This window comes from Mauremys reevesii, linkage group 5, assembly GCF_016161935.1.
Source record: "Mauremys reevesii isolate NIE-2019 linkage group 5, ASM1616193v1, whole genome shotgun sequence".
In the NCBI taxonomy this organism is placed as follows: Eukaryota; Metazoa; Chordata; order Testudines; family Geoemydidae; genus Mauremys; species Mauremys reevesii.
In genome coordinates, this window is record NC_052627.1 from 9,591,681 (window position 1) to 9,607,404 (window position 15,724).

The window sequence follows — 15,724 nt, forward strand, 5'->3', positions numbered from 1 at the left end:
TCTGTACCTGGCAAAAGTAATTAATGGGAGATGGTCCCTGTTTTCAGCTTGTAAATCACTGTTTAACTTCTAACTAATTCTAGGAAATTGAGCTTGAATGTGGAACCCAGCTTTGTCTCCTATTCCCTCCTGATGAAAGCATTGACTTGTATCAAGTCATTCATAAAATGCGGCACAAGCGACGAATGCATTCACAGCCCCGATCAAGAGGACGTCCATCCCGTCGAGAACCAGTCCGGGACGTGGGAAGGTTAGAAACGTTCTTTGGACTGATAATAGGCACATGTATCAGAATAACGTGATGGAGGAATGTGATTCATCAAAAGCTTTCCCTGCGATAAAGAAGAGAGAAAATCCTCAAATCAAGCTGCATGGACGAGTTTGTGGCTTCATTGAGGATTTCACATTGTCCCCCGATCTGTCATATTTCAAGAGGAAAATGGGGATCTTTGCTTTTGCAGAAAAGTAGTCCTTAAATAAATAAAGCTCTCTAGTTTAGACTAGATCTTTTATACAGATAACACAACATGTAATGTCAGCCATAGGTAAGCTTGGATTTATTATGAGCAGGCTAGATGGAGGAAGAGGAAGTCTTTATATGCCAAAATATGTTAATATCTTGTAAAAGCCTTTTCTTTCAGGTGTGTCTCTGGATAAGCCTTATGAAATATGGGACTTTTATAAGGATCACTTATAATTTTGCAGAAGATGCCGCCTCATTTTGAGGATAAAATATTTAAATAATTTTGATACTCAAGAGGAGCATTATTGGGACTATTTCAAATTGTATCACCGTGATGTGTTAACCCCATTGCCAAATATTCTCTAACATGTAACCACTGAATTCACACATCTTGCTGAGCTTCTGAAAACAGTAGGTTCTTTCCAAAGGGGATCGAATGGCCCTTGGAGACCCGGCAACAAACCAAAAAGAATGGCTGTTGCTGTGTCTGTATATACAACCTTTCCAGATGTTGGCAGTACCTGTGGACTTTAAAGTGTTTTTAGAGGATCGACATGGTTATTGATCACTGCTTTATGAACTTAACAGCATTTACCAGGAAAAGGGGGTATAACTTGTTACAGAATTGGAGAAGTCTTTGCAAAGAACTGATATAAGCCCTTCTACCAAACACCTTTTCCCTGTGTGTAGCCACTTTGCTTACAGATAAATCTAAAGTTTTTTTTTCTGCTAAAGACTGTATGGTTTGGGCTGAAACCTTTGGTTAAGTTTCCTCTTTGCGGAAACATCCTGTGGTAGGTACAGATACCCAACAAGAGTCCCCATTTCCTTGAGCTTAAAAAGGACACTGTAACGCGTAGGTAGGAGGAAACCTGGCAGCGCCCCCATATTTTTGGCTTTAAAGGACTGAGCACCAAGATGGCTTTTGAAGTTAAGCTAAGAGGTTTCCAGTGCAATAAAGTATTTACAAGTGAAGGTTTTGCAATGGACTGCAAACTATACATATAACACCACCACACCTTCTCAAGCCTGCCAGGGCCTCCATTTATGTATGTGGCTTACAGCTTAAAGTCAGTAGTTGGACTACTATATGAACTGTTACTATCATGTTTTATACCGGTCGTAAATGCACTCTCAAAACTACAAGAAAGCGGTATGTTTATTCTTTACACCAGCTTTTATTTTTCTTAATCTGATTTTGCTGTAGATGCAACTGCTTTGTTTTTTGGGTTTTTTGCTCAGAGGGTGAAGAATCTGCTTTCATAAAAAAAAATTGATACTGGGTAAAGCGGGCTTTTAAAAACTAGAAAGTGGGAAGGGGGAGGAGAAATGATTGTTATGGAAACAGGTCAGTTAGTAGATCTGTTAACTGCTGGTATAGTTTGCAAAATGGTTAACTGATTTGAAGGAACTTAAATTTGAATCTTTTATCAAGGGAACTGTACCTGTTGCTGGAAAATTCATTTTTAGCAGAATGTTTTAAACAATCTAATACTAAACAGTGATTGGCCATTGTAATGCTATATATTTTCTTGGTGGAGGGGTACTAATGACCAGCAGAAGTCTATTGAAGAACTAACTCAAGCCAATAACTGGAATGGAGCTGCTTTTAAAATGGGTTCCCCCAGCATGAGTGAAGTTCTTGCAGATTTTTTTAATGCTTCATATCAGCAACAGAGCAGTCTTCTTTAGAGAAGAGCTCTAATTATTTCAGTTAGGATGCTTCAGATTTTTTAGAATTAATCCTTCCTTAGAAGGAACTGAGGTTAAACTAGTAATTTAGTGATTAGTCAGTGACAATCCAAAAATACTTCTAGCCCAATCAAGTTAGATAGCCGATGGTGAAAGAGGCATGTGTGCAAATCATGCACACTTTTATTTTTAAATGTACCTGGAAAGAGGCTTTCATTTTACAGAAGTTTTGACTGCCCTGTGGCTAACAAATTTTAGCAAAAGTGTGTCCATGTAAAATGGATAAAACACTTTGCAAATGAGGTTTACTATATTTAGATTTGTAGATTTGACTGATCAGATTTACTAAGTCTCTTTTTTTGTCTAATTCTTTTACGTTAAATTAAGATGTAAAGTGGAAAGTATAATGTTAAAGCGTAAGTTAAGAGATTGTTTTAGATCAGCTTGTTAAATATTCTCTTTGGATATTAAGCTATGGTTGGATCAGGTTCCTCTCTTACTGCCAAAGTCTGTTTATAACTATAAAGTGATAATCAAGTGTATGTATCTAGCATAGAGTAGGGCTTCTGATGATTTGAAGTTAAACTTAAAGCTTAAATTTATAAACTCTTGACTGTGAAGCATATGCAAAACTGCCTGAATTCCAAATGCGATCCTGGCCAGCTCATGGTGCTTTTTTCTGTGAGGGGATGCTGCTGTGAAGAAACCGCCAAACAACCTTGTTTAATCTCTAATGTCTAATTTGTATAGGCGTCGACCAGAGGATTATGATATTCATAACAGCAGAAAGAAACCAAGGATTGACTATCCCCCTGAGTTTCACCAAAGACCAGGTTAATATCTCATGTGAACAAATGTAAAAGTATTTGCATTTTTATTATGGAATTTTGAATTCATACCAACCTAATGAGCTTTTAATGTGTCTAGGATTTAGAGTGGGATTTTTCAAAAGCACTCAGCATTGCCTACCTCCCCTCTCATTGCAGTTGATGGTAAATCTCCCATTTGTTTCACTGGGAGCTGAGTTAGGCCACTGCTGAGCCCTCTTGAAAATCCCACCTTAAATTTAGTGTAAAATCTTCAGTAGTCTTAAAGTAATCAGACCCTCCCTGCTTATACTAGGTGGTAACCCAGACAGTTAAAATAGCCTCTTCAAACTCCATTGCTTCCTAAATGGTGGGAGGGTTTCATTTCTATGATGAGCGCCTTTCTTGCCCGTAAACAGTAACCGAAACGTAATCATGAAGGTAGCCTATCCAAGTACCACTTTGAATGTCTATAGCTACAAAAGTAGGCCATGATAGACCTATGTTAACTTTTTTCCATAATCTTTGTATTGGTTTCAAATTGAAATTGGTGATTGACCAGCATTTATTTGCAATGAATTGAGCTTTTTGTACCATTTTTTGTAAACTTTTAACTGAGATTCACAACTGGGGTCCCATGACCCTTAAGTCATGTGTGGGATGATACTAGAAGTTCCCATTTTGTTTTCAGAGAAACTTTAAAAAACTTGATATAAAGCAGGTCAGAGTGTCCTCATGCTGTTTTCAAGGGTGGTCCACTGGCAGGGTGGGGAGGAGTTTCAGCTGGAAAAGTTAGGGTCTTCAGAAATAAAATAGCTTTTTCAGCAGCGTAAATGCAGCAGCCGCAGATTGCAGTATTACCAGTGTACCTTTGCTGCTGAGAAAGGCGGTGTTGGGACAGGACAGACTTCAGTCTAAGAAGTCTTAAGGGAATGTGCACTTCTGCGTATGATGCAGTATTTCCGTAGTAGATTTCTAAACCTTAAAAGCCTGCTTATGTTTCAGTGTCCAGTTTGAATAGACTTCAGAGGCCGATTTCTTCAAAGAAGAGTTACTTTAATAAAGTGCTGTCATCCTTAGTCAAACTTCCAAGAGCATTATGTACACCTGAGAATTAAAGTTAAAAAAAAAAATCACTTCTATAGCCCTGCAAAAATGCTTTACGTCGTTCTGATTCCTCCCACCTTTTACAAATGCTTTTTGCTGAACTGCTTAAAGCAAGAGGTGCCAATTGCTCTTTTTTTTTAAGATTATACTAGTGCCATCATAAGCCGTTGTAAATTTTGACCTAATTTTTAATATGTCAAGGAACTTCCATCAATTGTTGCATACAGCTGTCCAGATTAACCCTGTCTATTGGACATGCAGTTAAGAGGTAGAAATCTTGACCAGTTAACCAATACATGCCAATAGTCAAGTGCATGAGCATTGCCAGGCAATTCAGTCTAGTCTTTGTCTGCACAAATATCCCTTCCCCAATTTCTTTTGTACTGCATGCAAGCTCATAAGAATGTATTTATCCTTCTTTAACATTGGAATGCCCTTTTCTGTATGCCAATACTTTACCCATCAAAGACATGCAGTAAGTCTGTAGAAATTACTTTGCAAGCGCTTCTGAAATGAGATAAGAACAGCAGTACATACAAGAACATACCTTTAAGAGGAGGTTGTTGCAGAGGAAGGGTGGATGCTAACGACTGTAATTTAGGATTGTTATGGTGAAATGGTAAATTTGATTGATAACACTGCTTGATGTTTGAACAGGGTATATAAAGGATCCGAGGTATCAAGAAGTAGACAGGTAAGATGTGTTCATGTTGTTCATTTTTATGTCCTGGTAACTTGTTGATATCAGTTGCCTGGATTGAGTTTTGCAAATCTTATTCCCAACAGACGATTTTCAGGAGTTCGCCGAGATGTTTTTTTAAATGGGGTAGGTTGACGCATTTGTTTTTAACATAATTTCTTGCACTTCCAAAGTTGTTATCAAATCTTCATGTTGTTCTTTTTCATTGTAGTCCTACAATGATTACGTGAGGGAATTCCACAGCATGGGACCACCGCCTCCATGGCAAGGAATGGTTTGTGTCTTGTTCAGCTTCATTTTCTAATTGAAAATAAACCCCCACATTACCCTGTGGATGTGCCCACTCTTCCTGAGCTGCTCTCAGCCTTCGTACTCTGTTTAGTAAAGTGCCAGGTACTTCTGCTGTGTACTCTAAATTATGAAGTGTTGCAGGAAAACAAAATTGAATGGGGTAAATTACAATCGGTAATGTCAAGATACTGTAATCACTCTCACGAGCAGTGATCAAACAATATGTATCTTGAAGCTGTCTTGACAACCTAATATGTACTAGGACATAGGAATCTAGCTTAGTTTGAATGCATAAAAAAGCGAGGAAATTTGTTCTCTTAAAACAAAAACAAACCAACCAAAGAACTCTCCTTACAATGCACTATAACAGATGTGATCAGACCAACAATCCATCAATATTTGAAGAAGGCTGAGTAGGAATACAGAATGTAGCAGGAGGGAAACTGCCACTGAGGGGTCTGAGTGTAAGAGTTGTCTGGCATTGGCAGTGAAGGGTCGAGGGAGCACTGGAGTATATTTAGCATGGTCCTGGTTAGGTATGCTGCTCTATGGCACTGGCTTTTTGGTTACTTGTGTATTCAGTTGAATAACCAACCATACCAGCAAACTATTATTCGTACACTGAGTGCATGATAACGTACCAGTCGCTATCTTTGTTATACTGAGATGGGGTTCTCTGTCAATTGGAGGGCAGAAATGATCCGCAGTTACAGAGGAATAACTAAGTTATTCTCAGTTATCCAATTCCCTCCATTCTGGCTGTATCTGGAGTTGGATAATCACTGAGCAGTTATTTCTCAAGAACACTTGCATATTTATAGCATGATCTCTGCTCTGACTCTTGTACTTGGGAGTTGTCAAATGGTTTGCCAGCAGCAGAGATGCCCCCATGGCTTCTCACTCTGACTTTTTTTTGGTTCAGCTAAGTGTGCACAAAAATACCCAAACAAATGAGGCAATCAGACTGCAGGAAGGGAAGAGCTCTTCACAGAAAACTCAGTTCTCTGACCCATCTATCCATCCTTGTGCCCAGCCTGTCTCTACAGGCTGGCTAAATACGCATTTAAACTAGAATCCATCCCTCCCAGGCAGTTCAGTTTGGAACCACTATGCAAGCAAAACACTGTGGTGACTGACTATGGGAGAACGGCCTGGCTGATACAGGGAGTGGAAGTAAGACAAGTTGAGGGGACATGGAGGAGAATGGCCAAAACACGTTTGTTTTTATTTATTAAGATCAGTTTAGCTTCTGGCTTTTTGGCAGCCTATTTTTATCTTGTGGAATAGGCCTTTCATTCAAACTGTGAATATCCTAATAAAACTCAGCGGAATAACAGGTGCTTCGGCCTTGAAACCTCACTCAGCCTAGGATATGCTTGTCTGCATGACTCCTATATGAGGTAGCCAGTACAACACCTAGTGAACTAATGAAAGCTGAAGTGTTCACAGTATTTCTCTGTCAGCCATGAAAATGGGTATCTTTAAGTGCTTTGGGGATATAGTTTTAAATAAATGCTGGTAGCTGAAGTTCAGTGAGAAGATCTGGTTGGAATCTACGCAGTGTCCTGCTGTCCACTCCATATGCAAGATAATGTTTTAAGCCATAGTCCTGCAGAGGAGAATATATTTAAATGTATTTGTTTTCCTTCAGAATGGCAGGTAACTTGTCCTTGTAATCCTCACTTTAAGGGTGATTTGCTCTGTATCTTGGAGTGTTCAACAAACATCCTTTAATTTCCTTACAGCCACCCTATCCAGCTATGGAACAGCCTCCCCATCACCCTTACTATCAGCACCATGCTCCTCCACCTCAAGCTCACCCTCCATACTCAGGACACCACCCTGTACCACATGAAGCAAGATACCGAGACAAGCGAGTAGTAAGTGTATATGAAAGCAAAGGGGAAGGGGCAAATCCTACAGACTGGCAGAAGTAGGAATAGGGGGGATTTGGGGGTCGTTAGGAGCCTAAGCATAGAGGAGGTTTCTTATTTCTGAAAATCTTGGCCTTACACCTGGGCTCCTAAATGTACTTTTGAAATCAGGTCAGTGAGGTGCCTAAAGCAAGGCTGTGGGTGCTTTTGAAACCCCCCGAGGGATTTAGGAGCACATGTCCCACCATTTCTTGGCCCAAGTTTGTGGAAGGCTTCCAGCTGTCAATGCGTACACTTCCCTGGTTGAAATTGAGTCCAAATCAGGAAGGATTTTTTTGGTAGCTGTAGCTTGTTTGGAGAGGGGAGGAAACTTGTGCTGTTGCTATGAAAAAGTTTATGCTAAAGTTTCTTATTATCAGCTGCCTTTGATCCTAGCTTTCCAAAAGGCCCTGGTAGTGGGTGGGTGAAGTGCTGGGACTGACTGGGCAGTTAAATAAATAGCATTGTCCTTCCCTTTCACAGCACGACTACGATATGAGGGTAGACGACTTTCTGCGTCGCACGCAAGCAGTGGTCAGTGGCCGGAGAAGCAGACCTCGAGAGAGAGAGCGGGAGAGGGAGCGCGATCGTCCCAGAGACAACAGGAGAGACAGAGAACGGGGACGGGATCGGGAAAGGGAGAGAGAGAGAATTTGTGAGCGGGACAGAGACCGGGGGGAAAGAGGCAGATATAGAAGATAATCCATCTGGAACCAGTGGTCATTTGAAACAAAACAACAAAGCTTGTATTTTTTTGTGTGTTTACAAGTAGTACACTTTATTTTCAGCTGTCTACTTAAAGTTTGTTGTGTAGAAGGTTTTACAATGACCCTCTTTGTTCCAAGCATGCAGTAAACTACGAACTGGAAAAACTCAATCAGCCAAAAGAAAAAATGCACAAAGTTGATATTTGAGTTGACATTTTTATTGGAGAATGGGAAACAGTTAAGAATGTAGATATTGGTTCGTTTTCAATAAGTGTTCATCTACTTCTAGTGACTTCCTCCTAGGTTTTTTTAAAATATTGATAACTGCCATAATTTTTTTTTTTGCTTTATTTTCTTACATGTAGTTTCACATGGTTCAGTGGGAAAAAATGCTGCTATCAGGTATGCAACTATTGAAGTATGATGATTTGACTGTATGGCAGTGTTGTAGCAGCCTTTTGTTTTTCTGTTTTTAACCTTTGCTGTAGAGTGTTCTGTCAGTCTTCAATAATGAAAGCAATATTAAGAAGACACTATTGATATCTAATTTTTAATCTTTTTAAAAATCTTCCTGTGTTCAGTAACCCTCTGGTCCATGCTATTGTCTAGCCTCTCTCTAAAATGTACACATTGCTTGGAATGTTCACAGTTTGCGTGTGTGGCAGCAGAAAATGTTGCTGTATTCTACATTGCTACCATTTTTATAAAAAAAAAAATAATAATAAATTGGTAACTATTAAAACAATTGATTTTAGTTTGGCTTGTTATTTTAAAGGCTTCCAGGTTTGCTAACAGTTATAGGAAGGCTGGCCTGTGTATTCAAAAGTTACCTATTTTCCCCCTCAGTAACGATATTTCCAATGGGTGAAATTCAACCCAGACAGTTGTAAGCTGGGGCTCAGTGTCGCCAGAACTAAGCGTTGGCCTACACTAACGCTGTAACTCTCTAAGTTACACAAATTACATAACTGAAGTTGATGTGACTTAGGTTGACTTACAAGCTCTCTTGTAGACATAGCTTCCACCTCTTCGGGGTGGTGGAGTACAGATCGATTTAGTGTGTCTTCACCAGACCTGCTAAATCAACACTGCTCCATCAATCACAGCAGTGTTGATTTCGCTGGGAGGGCAGACATGGCCTAACATTTATTGGAGTAGGTAGGTTCATAGTCATATCTTCCTGAACCACTGCAGGAGCTTCATGGATTTTGGGATTAAACCAGAACAAAAAACGCAGTTGATTAAACCATTATACTTTTCTTTGTCATGGAGCAGCTGTGTAACCCCAGTGCCCTCAATAACTTACTTGTAGAGAATTAGTTTCATTGATTTGAAGCAGTCTGGTTTTAATGTCCTAGCCCTGTGCCAGTCTCAACAGCACTTCATTTAAAGAGAGCCAGACCACCCCCATGTCAATCAATTGCTCAATCCAGACAGAATTACAGGGCACACACCCACTGCAGTGCCAGCATAGGCATGCCTCTATGCAACATGCCATAGCAAATGCCATGGGATATTTCATTGACTGATGTATTGTAAATGCTCTTGAACAGGACAGATTTGAATTTAAACTTGCAATAGTAAAAACCAAAGTGCTAACCTACAACTTGAGAGTTCACTGGAAAAAAAAACCCCCACTTCTCTGCATGCAGTTAGAGGCATTTCCTTGTTCTCACTTTACTGAGAGTTAACTTTTGGGTTGAAATGTATTATTCTTAGGCCATGTCTACAGTTGATCAGCACTGCTGCAATCAATGCAGCAGGTGTCGATTTAGCTGGTCTAGTGAAGACTCACTAAATCGAAGGGAGAGCATGCTCTGGTCAACCCCGATACTCCACCTCCCCCAGAAGAGTAAGGGAAGTTGATGGGAGAGCATCTCTTGTTGACACAGCACAGTGTAGACACCACAGTAAGTCGACCTAGTAGCATAAAACTTAGGTCACCTTACCATGGTAGAATAGACAAGGCCTTAATCTCAGCTCAGGAGGCAGGAACCTTCTGGATCCCAGCACGTTTAGACTCTTACAGCGGTCATACAGTGCAGAGCCATGCATGTGCGATCTGTAATTTGCCTTAATTTGTCACCTGAACCATGGCTTGTAGAGCTACTTCAGTAACTAGCAAGTTAGTGTGTATGTGTGTGTCTGTGCACTGTGGCAGAGCTCTGACCTTGCTCCCGTGGGTCCTGCGCTTCTAGGCGGTCTATGCCAGCCTCAGTGGCTCACTGCGACCCTCCACGTAGCCCTTCTCTCTCTAGGGCCAGGGGTACAGTCTACTGAGCCCTTTTCATCATAGGCCTGCAAGGAGGTTGGTGAGAGAACTCCCACAGTCTCTGTTCAGCCTCCTGTCCTGACAGGGGCCTGACTTCCCCTTCCAGGAGATGTTCCTATAGTGGTGGTGGTGGGGGGGAACCCGGGCCCACCCTCTACTCCGGGTTCCAGCCCAGGGACCCTAATGGTAGCAGTTGTTGGCAGCCAACCTTTCACTGCCAGTGTTGCTACATTTCCCTGGGCCTCTTCCCCACAGCTCTCCTGCTTCTCCCTTCTTCACCCTTACCTTAGGGCTCCTTTAACGATAGTCTGAGGGTGTCTTCATTAACCAGCCCTTCAGCCGCACTTCCTCGCCTCTGGCTCCCTGGCTCTCCCCTGTCTGACTGGAGTGAGCCCTTTTTATAGTATCAGCAGGGCCTTAATTAGAGTCAGGTGGTCACATTAACTGAATGGCCTCACCTGACTCTTTGCAGGTTAATTAGAGTCAGGTGTTCTCATTAGCCTGGAGCAGCCCCTGCTCTGGTCAGTCACGGAACAGAAAACTCTTAATCCAGTGGCCGGTATATCTGCCTTCTGCTATTCTGCTGTACCCAACTGGCCTGGGTCTATCACAGCACACATGTCTGCGTCATCCTAAGAAGAAGAAATTAGAGCAGTAGCAATGAGGTAGCATCTGGCCGGAGTATAAAAGCCAAGCAGGTTCATGTCCAGATTTCACATGTTCAGCTCGTTCACATGCGGCCAGGCTTGTGAAAGTCTAGCACCCAACTTGCTATGTTCTTCTGAAAAAGGCAGCCCATTTGTCTCCACATACGTGTTCTCATCCATCTTCATTCAGTCCTACTTCCTCTGACAGCATGTCTCTCCTGCTTAGGCAAACTTTTAAATAACCTGGTCCAGTAAGGCTGCAACTGTGCATGGTAACTTCTGTGGGTAGCAGTCCAGCTGCACAAATTGCAATGCCGGTTACTGGGGGATCTTCTACAGCTGAATTCTCTGACTTGAAACTGACATGCTAACCTAAGCTTTGCATATTTTAATAGAGGAAATCTTACATAGACTTAATCAGTTTGACACTCAATAATAGGAATTGCTTTTATTAACAAATCAACCCACGGAGCTGAATGCACTATCCACGAGGCAGCAAATACTTTGGTTAGCAGCAGTGGCAATGTAGTGGTATTAAAGCAGCACACAGAAGGGAGCTAGCTCATTCAACAAGTGCAACAAGCGTTGAATTACACAAGCGCCTGTATGACCTTTTACATTCAAATAAAGTGCCTGCCCTCACTCATGCAGAGATCGTCCTGCAGGGACAGGGTCATGATAATGGGGTTTAATGGAGTGAGCTCGCTGTTTTCTCTTTCCCTGTGAAGGGAAAAGTAAGACTAGAGCTGGTCAAAACTCCTCTGTGATACTTTCCACAAACTCTACCCCTTCCCCCGCCCCAGCAGGTCTACCTAACTTACTCAGGCTTCATGTTTCCGAGTATCAAATCTCTGATTGTTTTACATGTCAACAATCAAGGGTGTGATCTTGCCACCTGCCTGTATGGGTACATGCAGCTCCCACTGACTTCATTCAGCCTGCAGGCATCTTGCTGCAGGAGCAGGGGCACAGATGTGTACAGCGTTCCAGCACAGGCCTAGGCAACCTGTAGGTTTCTGTAGACATTTGATAATAGCTAATGGACCTAAATCTCTAGTGTGCACTGGCCTAGCTCCACTCAAGTGATTACAAGAGGGCAGGTTACACCAGCTGAGGAGCTCACCCAGGGCTTCCAATTTGGAGTCAAGTTTCCAGTGATTTACAGTAACCAGGGGAATCTCAGTGATAAATCACCGAACGCTGGTGGCTAGAGCTGACTACCAATTTAGGTATTTTTCTGTATACTCAGAAACGTGACCATTCACATGAGTGTGTCTTAGACTCAGTATATCTGCTATGATAGGCCCTGGAGGCTAGAGTCTCCTAAATCAACATCAAGATGTCCCTTTTTCAGTTTAGCATCAAAGCTTTAATAACCAAATCCATTTTTCCATCTTCTATAGTTAAGCCTTCAGTTAGTTCAAAGCTATGTAAACCCTTAAGATTGGTCACAGCCAGCTCCAAAAATTAGCGCTAATAAAATAAGCTTGTATGGGGCAAGAAAATCTATGCAGTAAATGAAGAACCTTACTGTTGTCTCCAGCTGCCTTGTGTGCAGGTTGCCTTCCATTGAGCGCTGGATCATATTTACAAATGCAACCCAACTCTGACAATAAAGGCAAGTTTAAAGGCACTCTTAGACACGATCTGGTGGCTTGCTTTTTGTAGCAAGCCCCAGGCTCATAAGTGGGACACATCCTCAGCTGTTATGAAATTGGCACAGCTTCATGGCAGTCACCAGAATAACTGATACGGATCTACAGCTGCTGAGTTCCACTATGCCGATAATAGGTTTGCCCATTACTGAGGGAAATTAGCAGTTCCACTTGGCGGTTCCAGGAGCATTTTAAGACAACCTCTTACAGAGCAATGAAGCCACAGGGCCCATTATTCAGCAGGTCTCCTCTCCAGCAGCTCTGGAATGCTATAGCACAGGTGCCGCACTCCTGTGTATGGCAGCAGACGCTTGGGAATTAGTGATGGCACGATGAGCTAAGCCAGTAAAGGCCTGCGCCAAAGCCTGCTGACGTTAATGCGAGTCTTCAGGGAGCTTTGGCAGCTGGCAGGATGTGCAAGTTGCTGGTTCTGCTGTGGAGGCCAGCTAGCAAGATGAACAGAGACCATGTGCCCTAAGGCTAACTCCATGCCCCACAGAAGGGGGACCACGGGGAAGAGAGAATCCTGCAGCACAGGACTCCCTATACAGCAGGCCAGAAGAATGCATGGATGTGTGTATGGAGGGGATGGGACACAGTGGAATGCCTTCCCCCCACCAGTCAGTCTCCACACCTTGGTTGGGCAGAGCAGCTGTTTTCTTCAGCTTGCTGAGTTGCTTTGGGCCGGGGCTGGAGGCTGAGCACTGGACTAGGGAGCAAAGGGGGCAGACCTATGCACATAAAACCCCTTGAGTTAGTCTGCCATTTCCTGGATCCCCTTGTGTACTGGTTTGACCATTGGGAGTTCTACGCTGTAGAGACTGATATTCCCAGCATATAGAGTTACTGCCCTTCAATTGCACGTCTGGGAAGGCTGCCGTTCTAATAGCCACCCCCTTTCTTGGGCCCACACTCTATCACATGCCTACTGAATTCCCATCGCTATAATTCTCAGCCATCAAATTGTGTCTTCACCCACAGAAATTAAACTCAGGGTAAAGTTTCATTAAACGTTGGAAAGATTTTTTACGAAAGCCAATGCAGAAGGGATCCGATTGGAGCCCCCATATCACTACACAAACCATTCCCATTTTATACTCCAGATGAGGCTTTCAGACACAGGCCATGAAGTTCTTCTCTTTGGCTGAGATTCTGAAAGGAGGCCAAGAGAGTATGGTGAAATTCAATGGGAGTGGCACACCTAACTAACATTGGATTTTCAAAGGAGCCTATTCCTCGATCCTCACCATGGTTACTAAAAAAATCCCTGATTTTCAAACATGTTGAGCACCCAGCATCTCCAACTGAAGTCAGACGGAGCTGCTGCATGCCCAGAACATTTGAAAATCAGGTTATCTATTAAGACACTTAAATATGGACATAGGAACCTACAGGCAGATGGCTATTTTCAGAAGTCTTGGCCTTGTAGGTGGGCATCTTCTAGGAGCATCTGACCACTTATCTGAGCTCCGAACTAGTCAGTGTCTGCTTTTCCAGGAGCCATACAACAGACACAGATATTCTGGTTCTGGGTGATCTAGTGAGGACACACTCTCACAGATCACAGGGTGGGCAAATCAACTTTAATACCTGCAGGTGGAAGACACAGCAAAGGACCTAAAACATATGGGCTTTGTCCTTTTAAAATAAAGTCTCCGGAAAGTTACATTCTGAAAATCATTGCCACAGTTAGCATATGACAAGTCCCTGTGTAATCACCGAAGGAGTCCGATTGGTGGATCAAGCTAATGATTCATTCTTATTCAAGCCAAAAGGAAATTACTGTAAACATCACATTCGCTAAGTGCGCAGCTTTCCTGATACATCACCAGAACATGGCCCTGATTACGCATGGGTATTACAGCGTGCGCCTCATTTTCAGCATATGCCTTGATGAACAGGACCACGAACAAGCTGAAGTACCTGGCTGAACCACGGCCTAACCAGAGACAAGCGTGGCCAATGGGACCAGCAAATCTACTCCGTTTTCTTTTTCTTTACAATCCTACCGCATTTCTTACAGCAAAACAAGCAGCACCTGACAGCAATGAAAACAGCAGCTGCTGCACAGATGAGCAAGAACGCCAGGACGTCCAGGCAGTGATACTGGTACCAGGTGAGCTCATGAGCTGCTGGTCTCAAGTGCTTCGCTCCTTTATGGCGCATGACAAATTCGATCCAGAAGACAGCTCGGTCCAGAGGCTTTATGGGCTGGTCATGGTGAATCTCGGATAACCTCACTGCATTTTCTTTATAGCTGAAGAAATGGGGGGAAAACCAAAACAAGTGGTGGTTATTCTGAAACAGCGCTTTCCCCAACACAGCTACAGTATGGGGCACCTTGCAAGCAAAGGGATCGCTGACCAGACTCCCTGCTCCAAACTACAGGGTCAGGTCAATGTAAGCTGCGGAAGCATCTTCACTTAAATTTGGCGCTCACCGACGTAGGTGCCTCTCTATGCCAACTGAGTAACACCCCCTCCCCGAGCGGTGTAGAGTCACGGTCGATGTCATTAGGTCCATGCAGTGTCAGCGCAGACACTGCATTGCTTACGGTGACTGCTACCGGCTTTCAGGAGCCAGCCCACAATGCCCCGCACTGACAATGCAGTCGATAGACGCGCTCTTGCTGAGAACGTGCACCGCCGACACAAGGACCCGAGCGTGTGCGCGCACAAGCGATTTAATAACTGCGGTGACTGCTGACATAAGTTAGATCAGCTTAATTGTGGAGTGTAGGCATGGCCTCGGTCAAGATGTAAAGTGAGCCGAAAAGGTGAACTAGCCCCTTTTTCTATCACATAATGAGACTCCTTCAGAGGGTTTGCCACAAAACACTCCTAGCGTCCAGCTTTTTCTATTGTAATTTTCCCTTGCAAAAAATACTTCTGGGAAGATAATTTGCAGGGTTTTCCCTCCTGATCTGGTGTTTCGCAGCTTGAGACAGGTGGAATTCCCCCAGTGCCCTATGGACAGTGGTAGCAAGTTGGGAAGCTAAGATGCAGGGTCACAAACTAGCCAAGAAGGAAGTTTGCCTGTCGTCGCATGTGTGCATTGGAAAGGGCTGGGTGACTTCATTCGAACTCGCTGCAAGAAGGGAGCAGAAAACTACACAATCTCAGGGGCTGCTCAAGGCCTTTTCAGAGGGATCTTTCCCAAAGAGATCACAAAATACAGTGTGAGAGAAATTGATTTCCAGCCCACCCCTTCCAGGAGCTGTTGCTTGCGCAGATAGAGACATGCTTAATGCAAGAATCTGTCAGGTTACCACTTGGTTTATGCTCAGACTGTTCAGCATTTTTGGTGACAGAGTTCCCAGAAGAGAGAGCCAGCTGGGTTTCTCGCCTCAGCAGCACTGGGTTTCAGTAAACTGACCCTGTCCCATTACAGATACAAGGTAATAAAAGATACCACCTCACCCACCTTGTCTGCTTAGTATCCTTGAACCAACACAGCTACCACAACCCTGTC

At 43.1% G+C, this 15,724-nt stretch overlaps 2 protein-coding genes across 11 annotated transcripts in view; one reads left to right on the forward strand and one right to left on the reverse strand.

Moving 5' to 3' along the window:
- Positions 1 to 7,879, forward strand: part of YTHDC1 (YTH domain containing 1) — a 35,795-nt gene extending 27,916 nt beyond the window's left edge. For 2 of the 3 annotated variants that reach the window (XM_039540347.1, XM_039540348.1), the window contains 7 exons: positions 84 to 250; positions 2,906 to 2,988; positions 4,726 to 4,762; positions 4,855 to 4,894; positions 4,980 to 5,042; positions 6,805 to 6,939; positions 7,456 to 7,879. In XM_039540347.1, coding sequence (XP_039396281.1) covers positions 84 to 250; positions 2,906 to 2,988; positions 4,726 to 4,762; positions 4,855 to 4,894; positions 4,980 to 5,042; positions 6,805 to 6,939; positions 7,456 to 7,674 — 744 coding nt within the window. In that variant the 3' untranslated portion in view covers positions 7,675 to 7,879. The remainder of the gene's footprint in view (positions 1 to 83; positions 251 to 2,905; positions 2,989 to 4,725; positions 4,763 to 4,854; positions 4,895 to 4,979; positions 5,043 to 6,804; positions 6,940 to 7,455) is intronic. The other variant, XM_039540349.1, reaches the window with a different exon arrangement.
- Positions 7,880 to 13,817: 5,938 nt separating this feature from the next.
- LOC120406053 (UDP-glucuronosyltransferase 2A1-like) overlaps positions 13,818 to 15,724 on the reverse strand; it is a 39,241-nt gene continuing 37,334 nt past the window's right edge. For all 8 annotated transcript variants that reach the window (XM_039540226.1, XM_039540230.1, XM_039540224.1 and 5 more), the window contains one exon: positions 13,818 to 14,510. In XM_039540226.1, coding sequence (XP_039396160.1) covers positions 14,231 to 14,510 — 280 coding nt within the window. In that variant the 3' untranslated portion in view covers positions 13,818 to 14,230. The remainder of the gene's footprint in view (positions 14,511 to 15,724) is intronic.